The following is a 24,064-nucleotide window of genomic DNA, read 5'->3' as shown; positions in this document are numbered from 1 at the left end:
GTCCCAGTTTCACAGTGGAAGCACTACACTGCCTTACACTGCTTCATTTCATCTGCAAGTTAACAAGTCACAAGAAGCAGAGGTAGCCATCACCATCCAAGGCAGCACACGGTGAACAAGAGAGGCAAGGTGGAGTGGGTGGAGACGAGTGACAGAAGGATAACTGTAAAAGTGAAAGGAATTTTTTTTTTTAAGTTGATGACTTCGTGAAAACAAGAAAAGAAATGTTTTAGAAAAACTAAGAATTCTATTTTTTTATTTTTTTTTTATTTTATTTAGGCATTTATTAGACAAATAAGACTAATATACCCAAATTTGAAGCAGGAAACTGGACTTCTCAGAGATTAGTCAAATATAATCAACAATTCTCTGGTGTCCTGGATTGTTGATTACCTGACAGGAAGACCACAATATGTGTGACCACAGTGTGTGTCTGACAAGGTAATCAGCAACACAGGGGACTGTCCTCTCCCTCTTCACCCTTAACACCACAGACTTCAGCCACTGCACAGAGACCTGCCATCTTCAGAAGTTTTCTGTTGACTCTGCGGTGGTTGGATGCTTTATGATTATTCATAAAATATTAACAAAAAGACCTAAAAACTGTGAGAATCTGAATTTTAGCAAACAATATACAATTATTTATACCTATATTTCAACTTTTCTGAGTCAGGAGTCACAAAGTGGTGCACAAAGTTAACAAGTTCATAACATTTAAACTGTATATTTCTGTCAATACATAATTCAGTCAAAACTGAAGCCATGCACGTGATGTGTAGAAGGATTCCTCTCAAAAATTAATTCAAACTGCGTGGGCCCTCCTCGTTTTCTGACTCCTCCTTAGCCTTTATCATTTTCTACCATTCTGTGGAAACGACCAGTAGAAAAGATGAAGTTAGTCTGGCTCATCTGCGCAGTGGCTGCTGGTAAGATTTAAACAAATACATTTCTACAAAATCATATCAAAAAAAGAAGCTGAGTGTGGGGAAAGAGTTGTCTTTTCAATTTGACTGTTTGAAGGCGTAATTCAGCATTTGGAGAAATGTCTTTACTGATTTTCTTTTTAAGAGTTGGATTAAAAGATTGAGAGGAATCTCATGTCTGTTTTTAAAGTAGAAAGATCCAGTCAGTGTGCATCTGGCCTGATTTAATGCAAAAGAGAAAACGGCCGACTGTAACTGTGTCAGTTTAAAGTTCAGACCTGTGCACAAACAAAGCTTTTGTGTGGGTGATACATGCTAAAATCAACAACAGAGAGAAATGTTAGGAATACTATGGGCTTTATTCTTTTAACCATCTTATATCATGTTGTGGAAAATGTGTCACACTTTATCCTCCGATCCTCTGGATGCTCAAATTAGAACACAGTATTTGTAGTATGTTTTTGTCATGAGCTTCTTTGTATGTAGACAAAGGTTTGTAAGAAGCCAATACACTTAATCAGATGTGTATTGTGTATCAGGACCCCCCTCTCACCACATCGTCCCAATTTTGATTTACGGCCTCAGTCGAACCGTTTCTGTAACTTTCTAAAACCGATGATCTCAAATTCAGTGTGTTACCATTGCCAACCAAACGTTTTACACAAGATGAAATCATGATTTTTTTTTTTATGACGTATTGCAGCCACCTCCGTATGTCTGGCTTTCAACATTGATACGACAGCCACCCGCATCTTTACTACAGAACAAAAAGATTTCTTCCAAAACAAGGTGCTTCAGTTACTGTCTGACAAGAACAATGGGTGAGTATCAAAGCTAATCTAAAGATGCAAAGTATCAAAATATTAAATCATATCTGCATCATTAACGTGGTGTACAGCTTTTCTGTGCAAATCAGTGCATGTTTTTTGTTGTTGTCTTATTTCTGTCTGATCAGATCTCACTAAGGCACAATAGAACTTTTTATTTAACGTTTCTCATAGAGGATGGGGACAGGAAATGGACTGGAAAGAAAGTAGGGGAAAAATTTAGCTGGGATTTGATGATCAGAGCACGTTTGATGTCCCAAAAGTGCAAAGATAAAATGAAAGGTCATGTAACTCTAGTTGCTGTCTTAAACTTGGGTAAAAGTAAAGATTACCTTTGTCCTGATCGAGGGAAAAATAAATAACGCCCACACAGCACATTTACTTTCATTGACCCCGAGAGTATTCGTGGTTGTTGTCAATGTGGTCCAGGGGCGTTTTCAGAGACGGTGCCTGTATTGTTGCTACTGCCCAAGTAATTGAATTCAAATTCAACTGAAAGGTTAAAGTGACATACAGTGGCTTGCAAAAGTATTCGGCCCCCTTGAACTTTCCCACATTTTGTCACATTACAGCCACAAACATGAATCAATTTTATTGGAATTCCACGTGAAAGACCAACACAAAGTGATGTACACGTGAGAAGTGGAACGAAAATCAGACATGATTCCAAACATTTTTTACAAATAAATAACTGAAATGTGGGGTGTGAGTAATTATTCAGCCCCCTTTGGTCTGAGTGCAGTCAGTTGCCCATAGACATTGCCTGATGAGTGCTAATGACTAAATAGAGTGCACCTGTGTGTAATCTAATGTCAGTACAAATACAGCTGCTCTGTGACGGCCTCAGAGGTTGTCTAAGAGAATATTGGGAGCAACAACACCATGAAGTCCAAAGAACACACCAGACAGGTCAGGGATAAAGTTATCGAGAAATCTAAAGCAGGCTTAGGCTACAAAAAGATTTCCCAAGCCTTGAACATCCCACAGAGCACTGCTCAAGCCATCATTCAGAAATGGAAGGAGTATGGCACAACTGTAAACCTACAAAGACAAGGCCGTCCACCTAAACTCACAGGCCGAACAAGGAGAGCGCTAATCAGAAATGCCCAAGAGGCCCATGGTGGCTCTGGACGAGCTGCAGAGATCTACAGCTCAGGTGGGGGAATCTGTCCATAGGACAACTATTAGTGGTGCACTGCACAAAGTTGGCCTTTATGGAAGAGTGGCAAGAAGAAAGCCATTGTTAACAGAAAACCATAAGAAGTCCTGTTTGCAGTTTGCCACAAGCCATGTGGGGGACACAGCAAACATGTGGAAGAAGCTGCTCTGGTCAGATGAGACCAAAATGGAACTTTTTGGCCAAAATGCAAAACGCTATGTGTGGAAACTAACACTGCACATCACTCTGAACACACCATCCCCACTGTCAAATATGGTGGTGGCAGCATCATGCTCTGGGGGTGCTTCTCTTCAGCAAGGACAGGGAAGCTGGTCAGAGTTGATGGGAAGATGGCTGGAGTCAAATACAGGGCAATCTTGGAAGAAAACCTCTTGGAGTCTGCAAAAGACTTGAGACTGGGGCGGAGGTTCCCCTTCCAGCAGGACAACGACCCTAAACATAAAGCCAGCGCAACAATGGAGTGGTTTAAAACCAAACATATCCATGTGTTAGAATGGCCCAGTCAAAGTCCAGATCTAAATCCAATCGAGAATCTGTGGCAAGATCTGAAAACTGCTGTTCACAAACACTGCCCATCTAATCTGACTGAGCTGGAGCTGTTTTGCAAAGAAGAATGGGCAAAGATTTCAGTCTGTAGATGTGCAAAGCTGGTAGAGACAAACCCTAAAAGACTGGCAGCTGTGATTGCAGCTGCGAGGTGGTTCAACAAAGTATTGACTCAGGGGGCTGAATAATTACACAGACCCCACTTTGCAGTTATTTATTTGTAAAAAATGTTTGGAATCATGTCTGATTTTCGTTCCACTTCTCACGTGTGCACCACTTTGTGTTGGTCTTTCACGTGGAATTCCAATAACATTGATTCATGTTTGTGGCTGTAATGTGACAAAATGTGGGAAAGGTCAAGGGGGCCGAATACTTTTGCAAGCCACTGTAGAAATTCTGAGAGCACAGGTCAGAAAAACTCTCTTTTTAGTGATTATCACGAGTGTTGTTGTGTCCACAGGATACTTGTCACTGCACCAGAGCAGCTAGGACATGAGGAGACATGCACATCTGATCTGAACCTGACCCACAACTGCATCATTGTTCCAGGTACATTAATGCGGTTTTTGAAATGCAAATGACATGTTTAATCAGGACATTAAAAATTATTGCCACAGTATGGAGGTTGTATATGAAACAAAGCTGTTTTGAAACCATTACTAAACTGGATTTGTAAGAGTTAGCTCACTCAAACCGAATGAGCACCTACTCTGCAGCTGCTGCAGTTTCCAGAGTCACATTCAAGATTTTATTTTAAATTCAGCTTTGTTTTTTGTTTTTCTTTCATATTGCACCAAATCACAATAACAGTTGTCTTACTGCACTTTATATTGTAAGGTAAAGACTCTACAATACTACACAGAAAACAGAGAAACTCCAACAGTCATATGACCCCTTTGACCTAACTAATGATTTAATGCAAATAGGTGTATAAATACATATCAGTGAGTGAAAAAGAAACACTCAGTGCATCATGGGAATCTCCCCCAGCAGCCTAGACCTATTACAGTGTAACTAAAAGAGGATTCAGGGTCACCTGATCCAGTCCTAACTATATGCTTTTTTTTTAAAAAGGAAAGTTTTAAGCCTAATCTTAAAAGTAGAGCTAGTGCCTCCAAATCCAAACTGGAAGCTGGTTCCACAGAAGAGGGGCCTGAAAACTGAAGGCTCTGCCTCCCATTCTACATTTAAATACTCTAGGAACAACAAGTAAACCCGCAGTCTGAGAGCAAAGTGTGTCGGGTCACAAATTTGGAACCCAATATGATAACCTTATCCCACTAACGCTGTGGAGGTCCAGCGTTTCAGATCCAATTAAAATCAAATCACTAATAAAGGTCCTCTGGAAATGAGTGGAATTCTTTGAACAGAGTTTATTAAACAGTGATGAACAGCAGAACAGTACATTTACAGCAAAAAATAAAACATAGAGAGCAAGCAAAACAAATGATAGTGCCTTAAAACACAAACAGAAACAACACACAAAAGACAGACAGGAAAGAAGCACCAGCGGGGGATAATGACCCTCCTCCTCCTCCTGCAGGTACCCTTTCATCCTTCATTCTTTCTTTTCATCTGCCACTTCTGATAAATACGACCCTACACCATAACTTCTCACACACCAGTCTTTCATCCGTCATTGAATTTGTGAGTTTTATGGCCAAAGTCCAAAAGTCTGCAGAAAGGCAGTTAACAGTTAATCAGTTCAACAATTATGTTGGGTGTGCAAGCCAGACATAAACTGCTATCTATGCTGAGTAAGGATTTTTTGCTTCGCCGCCTGGCGTTTGAGACAAGAACCAGAATCTCAGGTACATGTCCAACGAGGACCAAGTTTGTTTGCTGTACAGCCATTTAAACGGCTGCATGCTTTTAATGTACAGCCATGGAAAGGGAATACACATTTTATATACACATATATGTATAGGCCTGAATCCGCTCAGTGAGATCTTTAACAAGACTGGCTACGGAATGGAACAGTTGTCAGCCACCTCCTGTACATGGATGACATCAAGCTGAAACTCAGTGTGGAGAAGTCTGAAGGGATTGAATGCACAAACTCTTAAGACTTTATTTTGCCCATGTTTAATATTAGCAACTACAGTTATAACAGGATATATGGCAGAAAGTAAGGAGAAGTATAATAGGTTTATTGTAGGGTCTACCTTACAATATAAAGCACCTTGAGGTAACTGTTGTTGTGATTTTGCACTGTATAAATTCAACTGAATTCAATTGACTTATAATAGGTACCCTTTAAAGGGACGAATTTATAGGATCAGCCTGTCCAAACAGCTAATCTTGATATTTTTATTAGTCATAGCAGAATAAATTCTCATACTTTTACTGTTTTACTGTCATATCAGTAGTGCTATTAATTATTGGCACAATTTAGACATCACAATGTCTATGAAGACCATGTGAAACTGCAAACTGCAAGAAACATCATCTAGATCACGGCAAAGACTACAGTTCACCTGGTCTGGTCCACTTAAGATTAAAGTGGGCTGTATGTGTCCCACAATGTAAAATGAATTTTAATTCCCAGAGCGAGACAGGGTTTTTTCTATTGCAGAATGATGTAGTGTATTTGTATTTTTAATATAAGGTACTAATCTGATGTTATTGTCACAGAAATTTGGCCCGAACACATGCAAGTACCCATCAGGCAATTTGGACTGTCGATATCTGAGGACGCCATGCGCTCTCAAATCACTGTAAGAAACACTCAAAAAACATTTCCTCTGACAATATTCAAAACAAAAAAATGATCTCAGATCATACTTCTTTGTCTCGTTTAAAACCTGATTTAGGTTTGCAGCCCACGTGCAGTGCATCCACACAGTGGGAACTCATCTCTGAACAAAGTGTGTTACAAGATGAAACTCGACCGTGGACCGTCCACCCAAGGTAAAAAAAATATTGGGGACGGCGGGTTCTAGCGGTAAAGGCACTGTCTGTGTCCAGCAGACCGTAGTGGTCAACAAAATGTTTGAACTTGACAACTATGAAGCTTCAAGTGTCTCACCAACACACACGGAGCACTCTGATTGATTCTAGTTCAGTTACATTAGAAACAGTGGCTGAGTACAACTGTGAGATCATAATTATTGCATTTGTTAATTAAATAATGTTCATGCTTATACATGAATCTTTGTTTCATCAGACCAGAAAATCTAGTAGGACTGTTTGAGGTATATTTATGTCTGTTTCCATCTTCCAGGCTAAATATTTTCATGCTTTTTCCCCCCAGAACGAACAAATAAGTCTGTGGAAGTCGTTTTTTTATTTGATGGATCAGCGAGTATGACCGAAGCTGAATTCAACAAAAATAAAGTCTTCATTGTGGAGATAATGGGCAGCCTTAGGGACACGCCAGTAATGGTCATTATATATTGATGTATATAAACTATACATTATATGAGTAATGAGTATAAGTAGTAACGTATATTTTTGTTGTTGTTTGTTCCGTTTCCAGTTTGCAGCAGTTCAGTTCTCCTCAACAGTCCACAAAGTGTTTGACTTCAACGACTATGCAGCTGGACGTGCTCTCGATAAACTTATGAAAGACAAACATTTAAAAACTCTCACCAACACACACAGAGCCCTCGAGTTTGTGTTGTAAGTTGTGTTAAAAGCAGCAGGATCAATACAGCTGTGAGATAATGAGCACTGTATTTGTTCATTTATTCATATTTTTAAATGTTGTTTATTCTGAGTGTTGCTTTGCTTTTGCATTTGTTTCAGAGATGAAATCTTTGACAACCCAGCTGCAGGCGCCTCTCCTGATGTTACCAAAGTTCTGATTCTAATCACAGACGGAGATCCCTCTGATACAGACAGGAATGGGATCATTAGAAGATACGATGATAAAAATATAATTCGTCTTGTCATTGGGGTAGGATGTGATGTGTTACACCAGTCCCAACAGAAAAATCAGATTTATCCGTTAGACAAATAAATGTGATCATTTTGTGTCACATAAACACTCTTATAGTATTAGACTGTTTTATTCACTGTTATTTAGATGATACACAGTCATACTAAAGTAGAAATGCATCATGGTGTCAACCTCAGCACAAACAGCTCAACAGATTTCAGTTCTTAGTCCAGTTTTTATTTCCCATGCTGATGTCAGACTTTGAATTTCATGTTTTCAAGCAGTATTCTGATTTCAGGTCGGAGCTGCTACGCTGCATAAATTCAGGGCCATCGCTTCAGAGCCAAAACATAGAAATGCCTTCAAAATTGAGAACTATGATGGACTCACAGGAGTACAGAAAAAGATATTTACTGTGGAAGGTGATGTTAAACTTTGTTCCCTGTTTTGATAAATACATTTACAGAAATCACTGTTATCTTCCTGGTGTGGACCAGTGGTGGTCACATGTATCTCTTTATTTATTTACGCTGCACAGCTCCTCGGGCAGAATTCAGTGGATTCAGTGCTGTTTTCAAAAAGGTGAATATCTAACTTCAACTCAGCTCAGGTCAATTCAGTTTTATTTATATGGCAGCTAATCACAACAACAGTCACTTAATATTATAAAGTAACGACTTTAAAATAATAAAGAAAATCACATAATCTCCACACATTTGATGTCCAGATAAGTTATTGATCTATAATCCAGCAGCACTGATTTTATTTCTGTGAAGTAAAATCAAATTTTCACTGGTTTGTGGCAACCTGCTCTTTCGAGTGACAGTTCAGTAATTTTTTAAAGCGATAAAATAAAAAAAATAGCTTTACTTTTTATTTCTATACATCCTTCTATCAATTTTCTGAACTAGTGAGCACCATTTGTGGTTGTGGGGTCCTGGAGTGTATGCTGTCATGCTGCGTGAGACTTTTTGTGTAATTGAAACATTATGTGATCATCTCATTGGTGTAAATATTGATTCTAGCAGTGTGACATCAGGGTTTAGAAAGGCTGACGAAATTGAACAATTCTGAATAAGCGCTGAATGATTTGCCTTGAAATCTTGTTCTCCACAGGATGCAGAGTAATCACTTTAATTATGCTCATTCATCTAAAGGGAGTTTTTCCTTCCCACTGTTGTCAAAGCGCTCGCTCACAGGGGTCATCTGATTGTTGGGGTTTTCTCTGTTTTATTGTAAGATCTTTACCTTACAGTATAAAGCACATTGAGGCAACTGTTGTTGTAATTTGGCACTTTATAAATAAAATACAATTGATTTGTATCTATGTAATATTCTAAAGTCAACATTTTAAGTTGTATCTTCTGTTATGATTACGCAGCACAGATGGATTTCCCGTAGATTTGAGCTATGCTCTGCATTTAGCTGTACTGTAACTGCTAAATATTTCCATTGTTGGACATTTAAGTTCAGTTATAATTTGTTTTAGGTTTGCAGCACAACTGCAGTCAGCAACTGTTCCGACAACTCCTACCTGAATATTGTCTGTCACCAGATCCCAAATCTTCAACAAACCTCTTCTTCTGTTGTTGAAGGTAAAACTGTTTTTTAAAGTTTTATATGTTCCTGGTTACATTCTCTTTAAAATTGTTCAAAATTTTCCCCCCAGAACGAACAAATAAGTCTGTGGAAGTCGTTTTTTTATTTGATGGATCAGCGAGTCTGACCGAAGCTGAATTCAACGAAAATAAAGACTTCATTGTGGAGATAATGGGCAGCCTTAGGGACACGCCAGTAATGGTCATTATATATTGATGTATATAAACTATACATTATATGAGTAATGAGTATAAGTAGTAACGTATATTTTTGTTGTTGTTTGTTCCGTTTCCAGTTTGCAGCAGTTCAGTTCTCCTCAACAGTCCACAAAGTGTTTGACTTCTACGACTATGCAGCTGGACGTGCTCTCGATAAACTTATGAAAGACAAACATTTAAAAACTCTCACCCGCACACACAGAGCCCTCGAGTTTGTGTTGTAAGTTGTGTCAAAAGCAGCAGGATCAATACAGCTGTGAGATAATGAGCACTGTATTTGTTCATTTATTCATATTTTTAAATGTTGTTTATTCTGAGTGTTGCTTTGCTTTTGCATTTGTTTCAGAGATGAAATCTTTGACAACCCAGCTGCAGGCGCCTCTCCTGATGTTACCAAAGTTCTGATTCTAATCACAGACGGAGATCCCTCTGATATAGACAGGAATGGGATCTTTAGAAGATACGATGATAAAAATATAATTCGTCTTGTCGTTGGGGTAGGATGTGATGTGTTACACCAGTCCCAACAGAAAAATCAGATTTATCCGTTAGACAAATAAATGTGATCATTTTGTGTCACATAAACACTCTTATAGTATTAGACTGTTTTATTCACTGTTATTTAGATGATACACAGTCATACTAAAGTAGAAATGCATCATGGTGTCAGTCTCAGCACAAACAGCTCAGCAGATTTCAGTTCTTAGTCCAGTTTTTATTTCCCATGCTGATGTCAGACTTTGAATTTCATGTTTTCAAGCAGTATTCTGATTTCAGGTCGGACATGCTACGCTGCATAAATTCAGGGCCATTGCTTCAGAGCCAAAACATAGAAATGCCTTCAAAATTGAGAACTATGATGGACTCACAGGAGTGCTGGAGAATTTACAGAAAAAGATATTTACTGTGGAAGGTGATGTTAAACTTTGTTCCCTGTTTTGATAAATACATTTACAGAAATCACTGTTATCTTCCTGGTGTGGACCAGTGGTGGTCACATGTATCTCTTTATTTATTTAGGCTGCACAGCTCCTCTGGCAGAATTCAGTGGATTCAGTGCTGTTTTCAAAAAGGTGATTTCAAAAGGTTAAAACTGCACACATTCAAAGTGTAAATTATTTACTTGTGACGAGATTAAAATTTCTCAGTCACGGCTAACCTGACATACACAGGTGCAGCTAAAGCGCAGATAATAAAGCACTGACTACTGCTAAACTTTACTTTTACTTTCTAAAATTTTAAATTCTTATTGTTTGTAAAATAAAATCCGCACTGACAGACTTTTTGACACAAAGAGAAACACTGGAAATGTGCTAGAATTGTAAAATGTACTCTTCAGTCTTTCTGTTTGTAAAACAAGTTGTTTTAGAAATCAAGAACTTTAATTTGAACCTGTACCCGACAATCCACTAATATTGGATTTTGAATATCTCACCAGCTACAGTACAGCATATCACCAATAGATTCAGTGAATCAAGAGAAATCTGTACACAAGGGACGAGGCCAAAAATTAATATTGGATGTCTGTTATTTTCGGGGCCCCAGGCAGCAATGCATTAAGATGGTGAATAATTATTTCATGGAAATCAGATGAGCATGGGCTCAGGAACACTTCCAGAAATCACTGTCTGTGAACAGAGTTCACCATTCCATCCACAAACGCAGGTTAAAGCTCTCTCATACATATGTCTGTGAAGGTTCTCAGTCATCCAGGTCATCGTAGTCAAAGGAGCTTGCAAAGAAAAGCGTCTGGACTTCTTTAAGTTGCTTGAAGACGTTTCACCTCTCATCCGAGAAGCTTCTTCAGTTCTAAGGTCAAATGGTGGAGAGTCCCAGATATAAACCCAGTGGGAGTTTCCCCCCACAGAGGGACAAAAGGACCCCCTGATGATCCTCTAATCACATGAGCCAAGGTGTGAAAGCGGGTGTGGGTCCCAATCAGCCAGAGTTTCGGGTGTGTTCATTGTGAAACCTGGCCCCACCTTATCATGCGAATTCCTGAGGTCAGATGGCCCAGGATGTGAGTGGGCGTTAAGGCGTCTGGGAAGGGAACTCAAAACTGGATTATAGATGGCAGAGAGTTGGTGTCGTAAACCCCCGCCTCTGTTCAAAGATGGTCGCTCACAGTGGACATAGATGCTTCTTTCACTCCTCTTTCAAACCATCTGTCCTCTCTGTCCAAAATGTGAACATTGGCATCCTCGAAAGAGTGTCCTTTATCCTTAAGATGCAGATGGACTGCTGAGTCTTGTCCTGTGGAGGTGGCTCTTCTGTGTTGTGCCATGTGCTTGTGAAGTGGCTGTTTGGTCTCTCCGATGTAGAGGTCTGAGCATTCCTCGCTGCACTGTACAGCATACACCACATTGTTAAGTTTGTGTTTTGGCGTTTTGTCTTTTGGGTGAACCAGTTTCTGTCTGAGCATGTTGCTTGGTCTGAAATACACTGGGATGTCATGCTTGGAGAAAACTCTCCTGAGTTTCTCTGATACACCGGCTACATAGGGGATGACAACGTTGTTGTGTCTGTCCTTCTTATCCTCCCTCGCTGGTGTCTGGTCTTCTTTTCTGTGCCTCTTTGCTGACTTTAAGAACGCCCATTTAGGATAGCCGCACGTTTTGAGTGCTTCCTTTACATGTGTGTGTTCCTTCTTTTTTCCTTCAGGCTTAGAGGGAACATGTTCTGCCCGGTGGTGTAGGGTCCTGATTACTCCAAGTTTGTGTTCCAAAGGGTGATGGGAGTCAAAGAGGAGGTACTGGTCTGTGTGTGTGGGCTTCCAGTAAACTTCGATGTTGAGTTTGCCGTTCTCTTCAATGTGCACGGCGCAGTCCAGGAAAGGCAAACAGTTGTCCTTTGTGTCTTCCCTGGTGAACTTGATGTTTTTATCCACAGCGTTAATGTGCGCAGTGAAGGATTCCACTTCTTGTGTCTTGATTTTGACTCAGGTGTCGTCTACATATCTGTACCAGTGGCTGGGTTCCTTTCCACTTCCTCCATGTAAAGGTTGGCTACAATAGGTGACACGGGGGAGCCCTTGGCGCAGCCATGTTTTTGTCTGTAGAAGCCTTCATTGTATTTGAAATATGTGGTGGTAAGGCAGAGGTCTAACAGTGTGCAGATCTGATCGGCTGTGAAGTTGGTCCTGTCTTCTAAGGAGCTGTCTTCTTGTAGTCGACTACAAGAAGACAGCTCCTTAGAAGACAGGACCAACTTCACAGCCGATTCTGTTCAAAAATTTGATATCTTTCCTATATTCTCTTGTGAATAAAACAATGTGTAATGTAATGCAAATAACTGCAAAATTCTGTTGTTAATTACATTTTCCACAGCATCAGCATCAGCAACATGAGTTGCATCTCCACTGTAGTTATTGAAATACAGAAAAATCAGTATGCTGCTGTTTTTTTTGGAGTGATCGGATGCATTTTATGTACAGCAAAGAAAACAAACCATAAAAGCTTTACTTTCCCCAAAAAATCCAAAATGTATATCAAACTCAAAATATGAAAACAGTTTGAAGAAACTCTAATAATACATTTTAAACTGTCCGTCAATACAACTACAGAATGTCGATTATTAATTAAAATAATAATTACAGTGGATCATTAAACCCATGAATGAGACTATAAATGCAATTTCTCTGCTTCAGATTATAACCAAGCGTAGCCTTAGTAGTGTGCTTTAAGTGATAGTGGAAAAACATCATTTTCCTACAGTTCCTATCACTTAATGTGAACGAGGCAGCTCAAAATCTCCTTTTTAGCTGAGCTTTGCTTTTTTGTAAGCGTTCTTATTTTAATTCATGACTGATTTGTGACATTACCTCATCACTGTTACTGGTATCTCAGTTCCTCTCTGTCTCTGTTCAGCCTGAACTGTAATCAGATGTTTCTGTGAGCAGGATAGCCTGATCGTGGGTTCTGTGGAATCGAACAGCTGGCGTAGTTTTCTCCATAGACCTCAAGAACGAATGCAGGGTTACCTGGGTAAACCCATTTCTTTTTTTTTATTATTACCTACTATCTATATGATACCTGCTACTTTAATAAGATTACTTTTCTATGACTTGAGATACCATAGTGTAGCACATATGAGATCCAGAGTGAACATTTAGCAGATTATTATTTGGCTGTTGCAGGAAATTCCATTTCCATCGGAAAGAAAAACGGTGTTCCTTTGTATTTCGTGGGTTTACCAGAGTTTGAGCAAACAGGACAGATCGTTTTCAGACACCACTGCATACACTGGACAGAAGTGCAGAAAATTCGTGGAGAACAGGTTGGTAACTGGAAATATCATGATTTTTAAAAATATTCAGATTTGAGCTAAAGCATGGAAATATTTGTGCCAAAACTTTTGTAAAAGTTTGGATTTTGTGTCATATTAAGAGGACAGCTCTTAATAACTGTACTACTTTGAAGCTGTGTCTTTGGGTTTGGTTTTGACTTTCTAAATCATCCTTTACACTCAAAACATTTTTAGATTGGTTCCTACTTCGGTGCTGAGCTGTGCTCATTAGATGTTGATTCAGATGGGAGCACTGACTTCCTGCTGGTAGGAGCTCCACAGTTTCATCTGCCTCAGGTGAAGAAAGAAGGCCGGGTCTACATCTACTCTGTGAGTGATGAGGTGAGCTATAATAAAAACTAAGATCCAGTGTGACACTGTGTGAGCTTTAAAGCTGATAAAATACATGCATGTGTTTTCATAGTCCATTATTAACATCCTCGTTTCCTATTAGACTGTACTGGAAAGTAACCAGGATGTGACGGGACCATCTATGGGTAGATTTGGCACCACCATATCCAGTCTTCCAGACCTGAATGGAGATGGACTCCGAGACGTAGCTGTCGGAGCTCCGCTTGAGGATGATAAGAGCGGGGCTGTGTATATCTACCATGGCAACAGGCAGAGAGGGATAGTCAGCACTTTCAGCCAGGTGACACCGACAATACTACTGTGCAAAGGTCTTGAGCCACATGTCATGTCTTTATATTCTGCTTTTAAAATGCTAAGTAGGTGTAGTGATTTCTTGCAAACATGTGCAAAATACATGGAAATACGATATAAGAGGCAAAAATAGAGTTTGTACAGTTATAACAAGCTTTGGACTGCCTCTATTCTTTTACACAGCCCGAACTCTCTTAGGCAGGTCATTTCTTTCTTGCAATTGGTAGTCTTCAGGATTAGTTCCTTAAAGGACATTCAAAGCTTCTCTTTGGATGTTGGCTGCCTTTTGTTCTCTATGAAGATGATCCCACACTGCTTCAGTAATGTTGAGGTCCAGGCTCTGGGGAAACCAGTTGATGACTGTTAGTGTTCCACTGTGTGCTTTTCTATAAAGGTATACTTTTACTGTGTTGGCAGCGTGTTTGAGATCATTGTGATGCTAAAAAAAAATGTAGCCATCGGCAATCAGGCGCTTTCCAGGTGGATCAAAATCTGACTGTACTCTTCCGTGTTCATAATTCTGTAAATTGTGACAAATCGTGAACCCGACTGGCCATTTAACGACAGCCCCGAACCATAACAGAGCCTCCACTGTGTTAGTTCAAAAGAAATTATCTTTTTTCTGTCCAACTCTGTTATCTTTGACATTTTTGAAGATTCCACTGAAAATATTGTGTGGAATTTCCTGCAACTCTAAAAAACAAATCAAACGACACGTGTCAAAAGAAATTGAATTAGAAGAACAATTTAGATAATTTCAGTCTTTGAGTTTTGTTTATGCTTTAATGATTCACAGGTCAGTGTTAGGTGGTTTTAAAAATGAAAAAAATGATCAGGTACAAGAACTGGACCGAAAATGAATTAAAAAGCAGCCAATGTTTTTTTTAAAAAAAGCCTTTAAAAGACCTTTATTACTTACGTTATTATCAAAGATTCAGGAGGAAAATTATTTCTATAACCTTCAAATCTTATAAACCATCAGAAAACTGAGGCACAAATGATGGATCTGCACAACACTGTTGCCCCTCCATGCTTGCCTCTTGATTGTTTTAGTAATGCTGTAATATAACTTCAAAGATATGACAACCTGCCCAAAGAACTTTGTGTCCAACACTAGTTCAAATGGTGGGTTTAGAACATGTAGAATCTCTGTTTCTCTGTCAGACTCCACAACCTGCCAGCCTAAATGTATTCAAGTCAAAATATTGTAGAATAACGACTGAACGACGTGCAGAGCCTTTTCTCTTTTTTGTCTGTGCTTATGGAGTTGTGTTCGTACACTCTCAAAACCCTCTGTGCATTTGCATTGAAGTTTAATTATCTGCAGCATGATAATATTATCAGACTTACACTTATGAGAGCACACAGACATGTAATGTCATCTGAAAGAGGTATTTAGACTCGGCTCTAATATCTTCTTATTTCAGAGAATCATGGGAAAAAATATCGACCATGGGCTGAAATTCTTTGGAAGGGCCATCTTTGGGGACCTCGGGGAGGATGGACTCCCGGGTGTTGTGGTTGAATCACGTGGTGCAGCTGTTGTATTCAGGTGAATATTATATGAACACTGCACCTATAAAAGAAGCTAAGCGACAGAAGAAGCGACAATCTATTTAAGTTCATTCGCTTCCTTTCAGATCCAAGCCGGTCTTCAACGTCTTGGCTCGTCTGTCTTTTCACCCTGAGAACCTTGACGCCCTGAGTCCAGATAAAAATGTAGCTTTGGTTAAAATAACGGCATGCTTTGAAAAGGTCGAAGCAACAAAGAGCAAAGCAGGTAAGTTTGTCGTGATGAGCGGACAAATGTGGAACATTTAAACTGTTTTTTAAAAATCCAGATTAATGTGTATTTATTTAATGTGACTTTTTTTCAGGGCCAGTGAGCTCAGCATTGAACATCACATACACACTTAATGTGACGAGTCAAGCAAGTCAAAGTATGTTCAGTCAGACCCTGAAGCTGAGAGATGAAAACACCTGCGTCAGCTACTCCATCAACAGAGCAGTAAGAATGCTGAACATCATCTGTTTATTTATTCACTCTCTGATGACTTTAACACATCGTTCAATCACCACTTTTCCTTAAAGCGCCAGTTTTGTGAGCTGTTTTAAGCCATAGCACGCACTATGGACATGTCACATAAGATTCTGAATTTAGCCGAGCCTCAAAGGGCTTGGTGCCATATAAAAGACATTTTACATGATTATTTTACACTTTACATTTACCTGACTGACTGCCCCTCGCAAGCTTGGGGTTTAAACCATTGAGAAAAGGTGGGCGGGGATTTGTCTACAAGTCCTTTTCTTTTTCCACGCCCTTTAGGGTTTGCCACAGGAAATCATTTGACTGCAAGCTTTGGACATGCTTAATTAAAGGCATTATATATGGCCCTTAATATCAATAATCAGGTTTATTTATATTGTACCAAATCACAATCACCTCAATAAAGATCCTACAGAAAACACCAGCAATCATGCAGCTTCCTATGAGTTGGCACTCTGCAGCAGTGGAAAGCAACACTTCCCTTTCAACAGGAACAAACCTCAGGCACAACCAGTGGAGGGACAGCCATAGATCTCCTGTTACTGGTTGGGGGTGAGGGGAGGGAGACAGGACAAGCTGTGGAAAACAGACAGAGATTAATAATAACTAATGATTAAATGCAGAGTGCTGAAGAATGAAGAGGTGCTTGCGGAACAAAATCCCAGCAGCATAGTCCTAATGCAGCGTAACTAAGGGAGGATTCAGGGTCACCTGATCCAACCGTAACTATAAGCTAGGGGCAGGCAGACCGTGATCCTGTATCCAGAGACCAAAACACCACAGACAACAGCAGGATGATGTCGTCTTTTTAATTTAATTTAATTTAATTTAATTTAAAAAAAATCAAACAAATGGGTATTAAAATGGGTAAATCTGCTCATTTAGCAGCAGTGTGTGTGAAATGTTAGGTGGATAAGATGAGGCGATTTGTAGCTACATTAAAAAAATGAAATAAAAAAAAAATCCCAATGAATCTACCTGAATGATGCAAACGGAAGTGAAAAACTCATTTTCATCAGTATTAATGCTTAGTTTTTAAGGGTTACTCTAAGCAGTGGCAGTCCTAGCCAGGTGGCGGAGGGCTTTCACCTCAGAATCTCATCTCTGCTTTTCGCGGATGATGTGGTTCTGTTGGCTTCATCGGGTGAGGGCCTCCAGCTTGCGCTGGAACAGTTTGCAGCTGAGTGTGAAGCAGCGGGAATGAGGATCAGCACCTCCAAATCTGAGGCCATGGTTCTCAGCCACAAAAGGGTGGAGTGCCCACTCCGGGTCGGGGATGAGTTCCTGCCCCAAGTGGAGGAGTTCAAGTATCTCGGGGTCTTGTTCGCGAGTGATGGGAGAAGGGAGCCGGAGATCGACAGACGGATTGGTGCTGCGGCTGCAGTGATGCGGACGCTGCACCGGTCCGTCGTGGTGAAAAGAGAGCTGAGTGTAAAAGCGAAGCTCTCAGTTTACCGGTCGATCTACGTCCCTACCCTCACCTATGGCCACGAGCTGTGGGTAGTGACCGAAAGAACAAGATCTCGGATACAAGCGGCGGAAATGAGCTTCCTCCGAAGGGTGGCTGGCCTCTCCCTTAGAGATAGGGTGAGAAGTTCGGCCATCCGGGAGGGGCTCAGAGTAGAGCCGCTGCTGCTCCACATCGAAAGGAGCCAGCTGAGGTGGTTCGGACATCTGACAAGGATGCCTCCTGGGTGAGGTGTTCCAGGCATGTCCCACCGGGAGGAGGCCCCGGGGCAGACCCAGGACACGCTGGAGCGATTATATCTCTTGGCTGGCCTGGGAACGCCTTGGTGTTCCCCCGGATAAGCTACTTGTGTCAAGCCAGCCTCCAGTTTGTTTTACGTTCCCTGTGTATTCAAAGTATTACGGGAATGGATGTGGAAACCGGATTTCAAAATAAAAGCCAACTTCGAGTGAATTAACAGATATGTTAAGAACATAATAACATATAATTTAGTTTTTTTTTGTTTGTTTTTTACAAACTCTAATGTTAGATCTATATGACACAGCCTTGTACCCTAATTGTGCCCTGTCACTATCAAGGCCATCTTATTTTGGATTTCAAAGTAAAAGCCCTGTGAATCTTCATTTTTGAACTACTCTTTCAATGACTTAATAATGCTCTTAAAAGCAAAAGTCGTATTTCCAAATACTATTTGAACTTTATATCAACACTTTCCAACCACAGTCTTTTTCACAGTGATACCATATCAATATCAAGTCAGTCTGATTTTGCCTTTCATAGTAATGGCCCTTTGAAATTGCCGATATTTGACTTAATCTTCTAACGATTCAAAATGCTCTAAAATGAAAAATTCTTGTTTCCACAGGGTAAGTCCACTTTAGATCAACAGTATACAGACCCACAGTGATACCATATCAATATCAAGTCATTCTGATTATGCCTTCCAAAATAAATGCCCTTTCAAATTGAGCATATACGACCTACTTTTTTAACGATTTCAAAATGTTCTTAAACAGAATTTTGCGGTTTCCACAGGATAATTTCACTTTAGGTCAACAGTATACAACCTCACGATGTTACCATATCAATATCAAGTCATTCTGATTTTGCTTTCAAAAATAAAAGCATTTTCAAACTGCCCATATCTGACTTGCTCCTGGAACAATTTCAAAATGCTCTAAAATGGCAAATTCCTGTTTCCACAGGCTAATTCCACTCCAGATCAACAGTATACAGCCCCACAGTGATACCATATCAATATCAAGTCATTCTGATTTTGCCTTCCAAAGTAAAAGCCTTTTCAAATTGTCCATAATTGACCTACCTTTCAGTGATTTCAAAATGCTCTAAAATGGAAAATTCCTGTTTCCACAGGGTAATTCCACCTTAGATCAACAGTATACAGCCCCACAGTGATACCATATCAATATCAAGTCATTCTGATTATGCCTTCCAAAATAAAAGACTTTTTAAATTGTCCATAATTGACCTAACTTTCAGTGATTTCAAAATGCTCTAAAATGGAAATTTCCTGTTTCCACAGGGTAATTCCACTCCAGATCAACAGTATACAGCCCCACAGTGATACCATATTAATATAAAGTCATTCTGATGATGCCTTCCAAAATAATGGCCTGTTGAAAATGCCCATAATTTACCTAACTTTCAGTGATTTCAGAATGCTCTAAAAAGGAAGATTTCAGTTTCCACAGGGTAATTCCACTTTAGATCAACAGTATACAACCTCACAATGTTACCATGTCAATTTCAAGTCAGTCTGATTTTGCTTTTCAAAATAAAAGCTTTTTCAATTTGCCCATATATGACTTACTCTTGGAGCGAATTCAAAATGCTCTAAGATGGAAAATTGCTGTTTCCACAGCATAATTCCACTTTAGATCAATAGTATCCAACCCCACAGTGATACCATATCAATATCAAATCAGTCTGATGTTGCCTTCCAAAATAAAAGACTTTTCAAATTGCCGATATACGACCTACTCTTTTAACGATTTCAAAATGCTCTTAAATGAAAAATTCATGTTTCAACAGGACAATTCCACTTTAGATCAACAGTATACAACCCCACAGAGATACGATGTTAAGATCAAGTCACTCTGATTTTGCCTTCCAAAATAAAAGTATTTTTTATTGCCTGTAGACGACCTACTCTTTTAACGATTTCAAAATGCTCTTAAATTGAAAGATGCTGTTTCCACAGGATAATTCCACTTTAGATCAACAGTATCCAAACCGACAGTAAAACCATGTAAATTTCATGTTGGTCTGATTTCGCCTTTCAAATTAATGGCCCGTCGAATTTGTCCATATGTGATATACTCTTTGCAAGAGTAAAAACTTGTACCTCTTGTGCAAGAGGTTCTTTTTGGGGGGGGGTTGTTGCCGATGCCCATGATGCCACCCCCCACCATGATGCCTTCCTGGGCAACCGCCCATGTCGCCCGTATCAAAAACCGCTACTGACTCTAAGACTTATCAAATAACAGTGCTTGAGTTTGTTACCATCATAGTATTTTTAGGCTTTGAAATACCGCGGTAAAGTGAGCCATCATTTGTGAGCCGCGGTCAAGCCAGCCGCCTCCTATCCGCCGCATAAATTTCCTTGCGCTTTTACACTAGTCTTTACGGTAGCGCCTTTTCGCTTTATATCCCACACGCGCGCACACAAATTACAATGGAACAGCCCAATACAGTCAATACAATTATGGAAATTTCAGAAATTCATTAAAAATCATCCTGAGTAGTTGAGGTCCAACTTTCAACAGATTCCTTCTCTGGGACACCTACTGTACCTGTGTGCCAAGTTTCAGCCAGATTCACTGTAATATTCCACAGAAATTAATGGAAACTTCTATTCAGCCTAATACAGTCAATACAATAGGATTATGTCAATTTTCAAAAATTCATTAAAAATCATCCTGAGTAGTTGAGGTCCAACTTTCAACACATCCCTCCTCTGGGACACCTACTGTACCTGTGTGCCAAGTTCCATCCAGATTCACTGTAAAATTCCTCAAAAATTACAGGAAATTTATATTCAATCTAATACAGCCAATACACTACAGTTATGTCAATTTTCAAAAATTGATTAAAAATCATCCTGAGTAGTTGAGGTCCAACAACAACATAGACATCTATATTTGCTCAGAAACTCTACTTCATTGATAAGATGAATCCACTACAAATAGTCTTCTGAAAAAATATTTTTCAATTTGTTTCAATTTTTAAAAATATGTTCTTAAAGATTACCGCAAGGTTTAGAATGGAATATGTTTTACTTACTATACAGCGGGTGAGATGATGTAATTTAAAAGCAGACTAAAAAGCAGGACATAGAGGACAACAAAACTGTGATGAACTAAAAGAGAGCCCTTTATTGTGGCTGATGGAAGAAACTTGAACATACAACAAGGCAAAAGCAATAGGTTACAATAACTGTAATTAATCCTGAAATGGGCGAGACTAAAATACGACTGTTATTAATATTACTGTGACTATGTCAACACTACTACAGACCTGAACATGATGGCGACCAGCAGTATGAGATAAAATATTAAGGGGTACACCCAAGACTTGAACATGAGAAAGGAAAACAGACTCTTAAAACAGGAAACATGACGAATGTATACCTCACATTAACAAACAAGGGCGATTGGAATGAATTGTAATGGTAGGTGACACGAAACGATCTATTTAAACAAAGCAGTAAAGAATGAGCAACTATGAGCTGTCAGGGAGAATTAGAAGAACGTAACAAAGTATCGCCAAATTAAAAGTACTAACTAATAACAGCAAAAACAAGAATTACATACATTGATCAATAGTAATCTTAATCAACAAATACCAAAACTAATGCAAAAAGGGTTGGGTCACAAACCCAAACTGCGAGAATCACATTATTTTCTAAACTTAGTGTAATTTTTTAGAAAAGGTATTAAAATGAAAAAGAATGCAATACAAAATCTAAACGAACAAGCTCTATTTACATTTCTGAAATACATAACCTACATATGTACAGAAAAATCAGAATCGGAGAAGCTTTATTAATTTGACGGTGAAATTGAATAAAAGTTTCCTGTAATTTCTGTGGAATATTACAGTGAATCTGGCTGAAACTTGGCACACAGGTACAGTAGGTGTCCCGGAGGAGGGATGTGTTGAAAGTTGGACCTCAACTACTCAGGATGATTTTTAATGAATTTTTGAAAATTGACATAATTCTATTGTATTGACTGTATTAGATTGAATAAAAGTTTCCTGTAATTTCTGAGGAATATTACAGTGAATCTGGATGGAACTTGGCACACAGGTACAGTAGGTGTCCTAGAGGAGGGATGTGTTGAAAGTTGGACCTCAACTACTCAGGATGATTTTTAATCAATTTTTGAAAATTGACATAATTGTAGTGTATTGGCTGTATTGAATTGTATATAAATGTCCTTTAATTTCTGAGGAATATTACAGTGAATCTGGATGGAACTTGGCACACAGGTACAGTAGGTGTCCCAGAGAAGGAATCTGTTGAAAGTTGGACCTCAACTACTCAGGATGATTTTTAATGAATTTTTGAATATTGACATAATTCTATTGTACTGACTGTATTAGATTGAATAAATGTTTCCATTAATTTCTGAGGAATTTTACAGTGAATCTGGATGGAACTTGGCACACAGGTACAGTAGGTGTCCTAGAGGAGGGATGTGTTGAAAGTTGGACCTCAACTACTCAGGATGATTTTTAATGAATTTTTGAAAATTTCCATAATTGTAGTGTATTGGCTGTATTGCATTGAATACAAGTACCCTTTAATTTCTGAGGAATTTTACAGTAAATCTGGATGGAACTTGGCACACAGGTACAGTAGGTGTCCCAGAGGAGGGATGTGTTGAAAGTTGGACCTCAACTATTCAGGATGATTTTTAATGAATTTTTTGAAATAAACATAATTGTAGTGTATTGACTGTATTGCACTGAATATGAGTTTACTGTGATTTCTGAGTAATATTACAGTAAATCTGGGTAAAACCTGGCCCAGAGGTAAAGTAGGTGTCCGAGAAGAGGATTGTGTTGAAAGCTTGGCATCAACTTTTAAGAATGATTTTTAATGAATTTTTGAATATGCAACCAGACTGTCACGATGGCTGTATTGGGCTGTTCCATTGTAATTTGTGTGTCTAGGCTTTCAATCAGGATATAAAGCGAAAAGGCGCTACCGTAAAGACTAGTGTAAAAGCGCAAGGAAATTTATGCGGCGGATAGGAGGCGGCTGGCTTGACCGCGGCTCACAAATGACGGCTCACTTTACCGCGGTTTTGAAACGATGATGACAACGACTTTGTTTCTTACAGAACTATGTGGATGACACATCAACACCTCTCAGGATCAGACTTAACTTCCTTCAACCTGACAGCGAGAGCGCGAGCGCCGTCCTGAGCGTGGACTCTGAAAGAGAGGCTGCCCTTGAGGTAAGTTCAGTCGCCCGTACAGTCTGTATTTACATGCTTATTGTATACAACCAAAGATACAGCTATAGTCATGTCCTATTATATTTACCAAGAGTATTTAGTAGGATTTAATATGAGGTTTGAAGCTTTTTTCTGACCTGCGGTTTAAGTTTGACCTGTTTTGTTTTTTCTTTTACTTTTTACAGATTCCCATTTAAAAATAATGCAGAAGAAGAAGTGAGAGCTGAACTGTTCAAGAACGTATTTCTGATTTTTAGCAAGTAAAAAACATGTTATTATCATGGAGTAATTAAAAGACTTATTGATGAAAACAATGAGAAATAACTTTGTCTTTAAATGTAAAACTTTTCAATTCGTTCTTTCCTAATTTTTAGTTATTTAATTTAGATTCAGTTTTGTTTTATTTACACCCCACATAATCACAGCAACAGTCACCTAAAGCCCATAAAGACTCTGCACAAAATAGAGATGAATGCAGAGAAAACCCCAACAATAAAAACTACCCCCCATTAACAAGCACATGGCAACAGTTGGAAGGAAAAGCTCTCCTTCAACAGGAAGAAGCCTCCAGCATAACCAGGCTCAGGGAGGGGCAGCCAGCTGCTGTGACCAGCTGTGGGTGAGGGAAGGAGGGAAGGACAAAAGACGTGCTGTGGAAGAGAGCCGGAGATTAATAATGACTCATAATTAAAAGCTGAGAGGTGTGTAAACACACAGAGAGTGAGGAAGAAACATCATGAGAAGCTATCAGCAGCCTGGGCCTTCAGTTAACCAGAATCTATCGTTGTTTCACAGAGACACTCTGCTGATGTGTTTAAACGTTTGTCTTGTCAAATGCAAAAACAATAAAATAAAACACACAGCACTGTCACTAAGCTCCTGGCCCGTTTCTATGCATTAAAATTACTGCCATCTTGTGGCCACAGTCAGCTACTGTCGCTGA

At 39.3% G+C, this 24,064-nt stretch overlaps 1 protein-coding gene across 5 annotated transcripts; it reads left to right on the top strand.

Moving 5' to 3' along the window:
- The first annotated feature begins 848 nt into the window (after positions 1-848).
- On the top strand, positions 849-23,435 carry LOC113023600 (integrin alpha-L-like). Of its 5 annotated transcripts, none has more exons than XM_026169772.1 (25): positions 849-926; positions 1,627-1,744; positions 3,937-4,025; positions 6,111-6,193; positions 6,290-6,386; positions 6,730-6,854; positions 6,955-7,097; positions 7,224-7,374; positions 7,655-7,778; positions 7,886-7,938; positions 8,846-8,951; positions 9,026-9,156; positions 9,251-9,393; positions 9,520-9,670; positions 9,951-10,086; positions 10,194-10,246; positions 13,072-13,156; positions 13,309-13,448; positions 13,653-13,799; positions 13,912-14,109; positions 15,548-15,672; positions 15,761-15,900; positions 15,998-16,128; positions 23,005-23,121; positions 23,307-23,435. In XM_026169772.1, exons 1-25 carry the CDS (start codon positions 890-892, stop codon positions 23,316-23,318), a joined length of 2,835 nt encoding a protein of 944 aa, XP_026025557.1. In that variant the 5' UTR covers positions 849-889; the 3' UTR covers positions 23,319-23,435. The 5 variants fall into 5 exon arrangements, with proteins under 5 accessions (XP_026025557.1, XP_026025558.1, XP_026025556.1 ...); XM_026169773.1 differs by having other exon boundaries at positions 6,730-6,860; positions 7,895-7,938; XM_026169771.1 differs by having other exon boundaries at positions 6,730-6,860; positions 9,026-9,150.
- Positions 23,436-24,064: the final 629 nt, after the last annotated feature.

Source organism: Astatotilapia calliptera, chromosome 6, assembly GCF_900246225.1.
Source record: "Astatotilapia calliptera chromosome 6, fAstCal1.2, whole genome shotgun sequence".
Lineage (NCBI taxonomy): Eukaryota > Metazoa > Chordata > Actinopteri > Cichliformes > Cichlidae > Astatotilapia > Astatotilapia calliptera.
Note: the sequence above shows the minus strand (reverse complement) of the source record. Positions and strands in the feature narration are given on the sequence as shown.

Bases quoted from the DNA above. Each gene is read 5' to 3' on its own strand.
- LOC113023600 (XM_026169770.1), top strand. From the start codon at position 890: ATGAAGTTAGTCTGGCTCATCTGCGCAGTGGCTGCTG. The intron at 4,026-6,110 runs GTACATTAATGC...TTATTGTCACAG, and splicing joins CAACTGCATCATTGTTCCAG to AAATTTGGCCCGAACACATG. The intron at 6,387-6,729 runs GTAAAAAAAATA...TTTTCCCCCCAG, and splicing joins CCGTGGACCGTCCACCCAAG to AACGAACAAATAAGTCTGTG.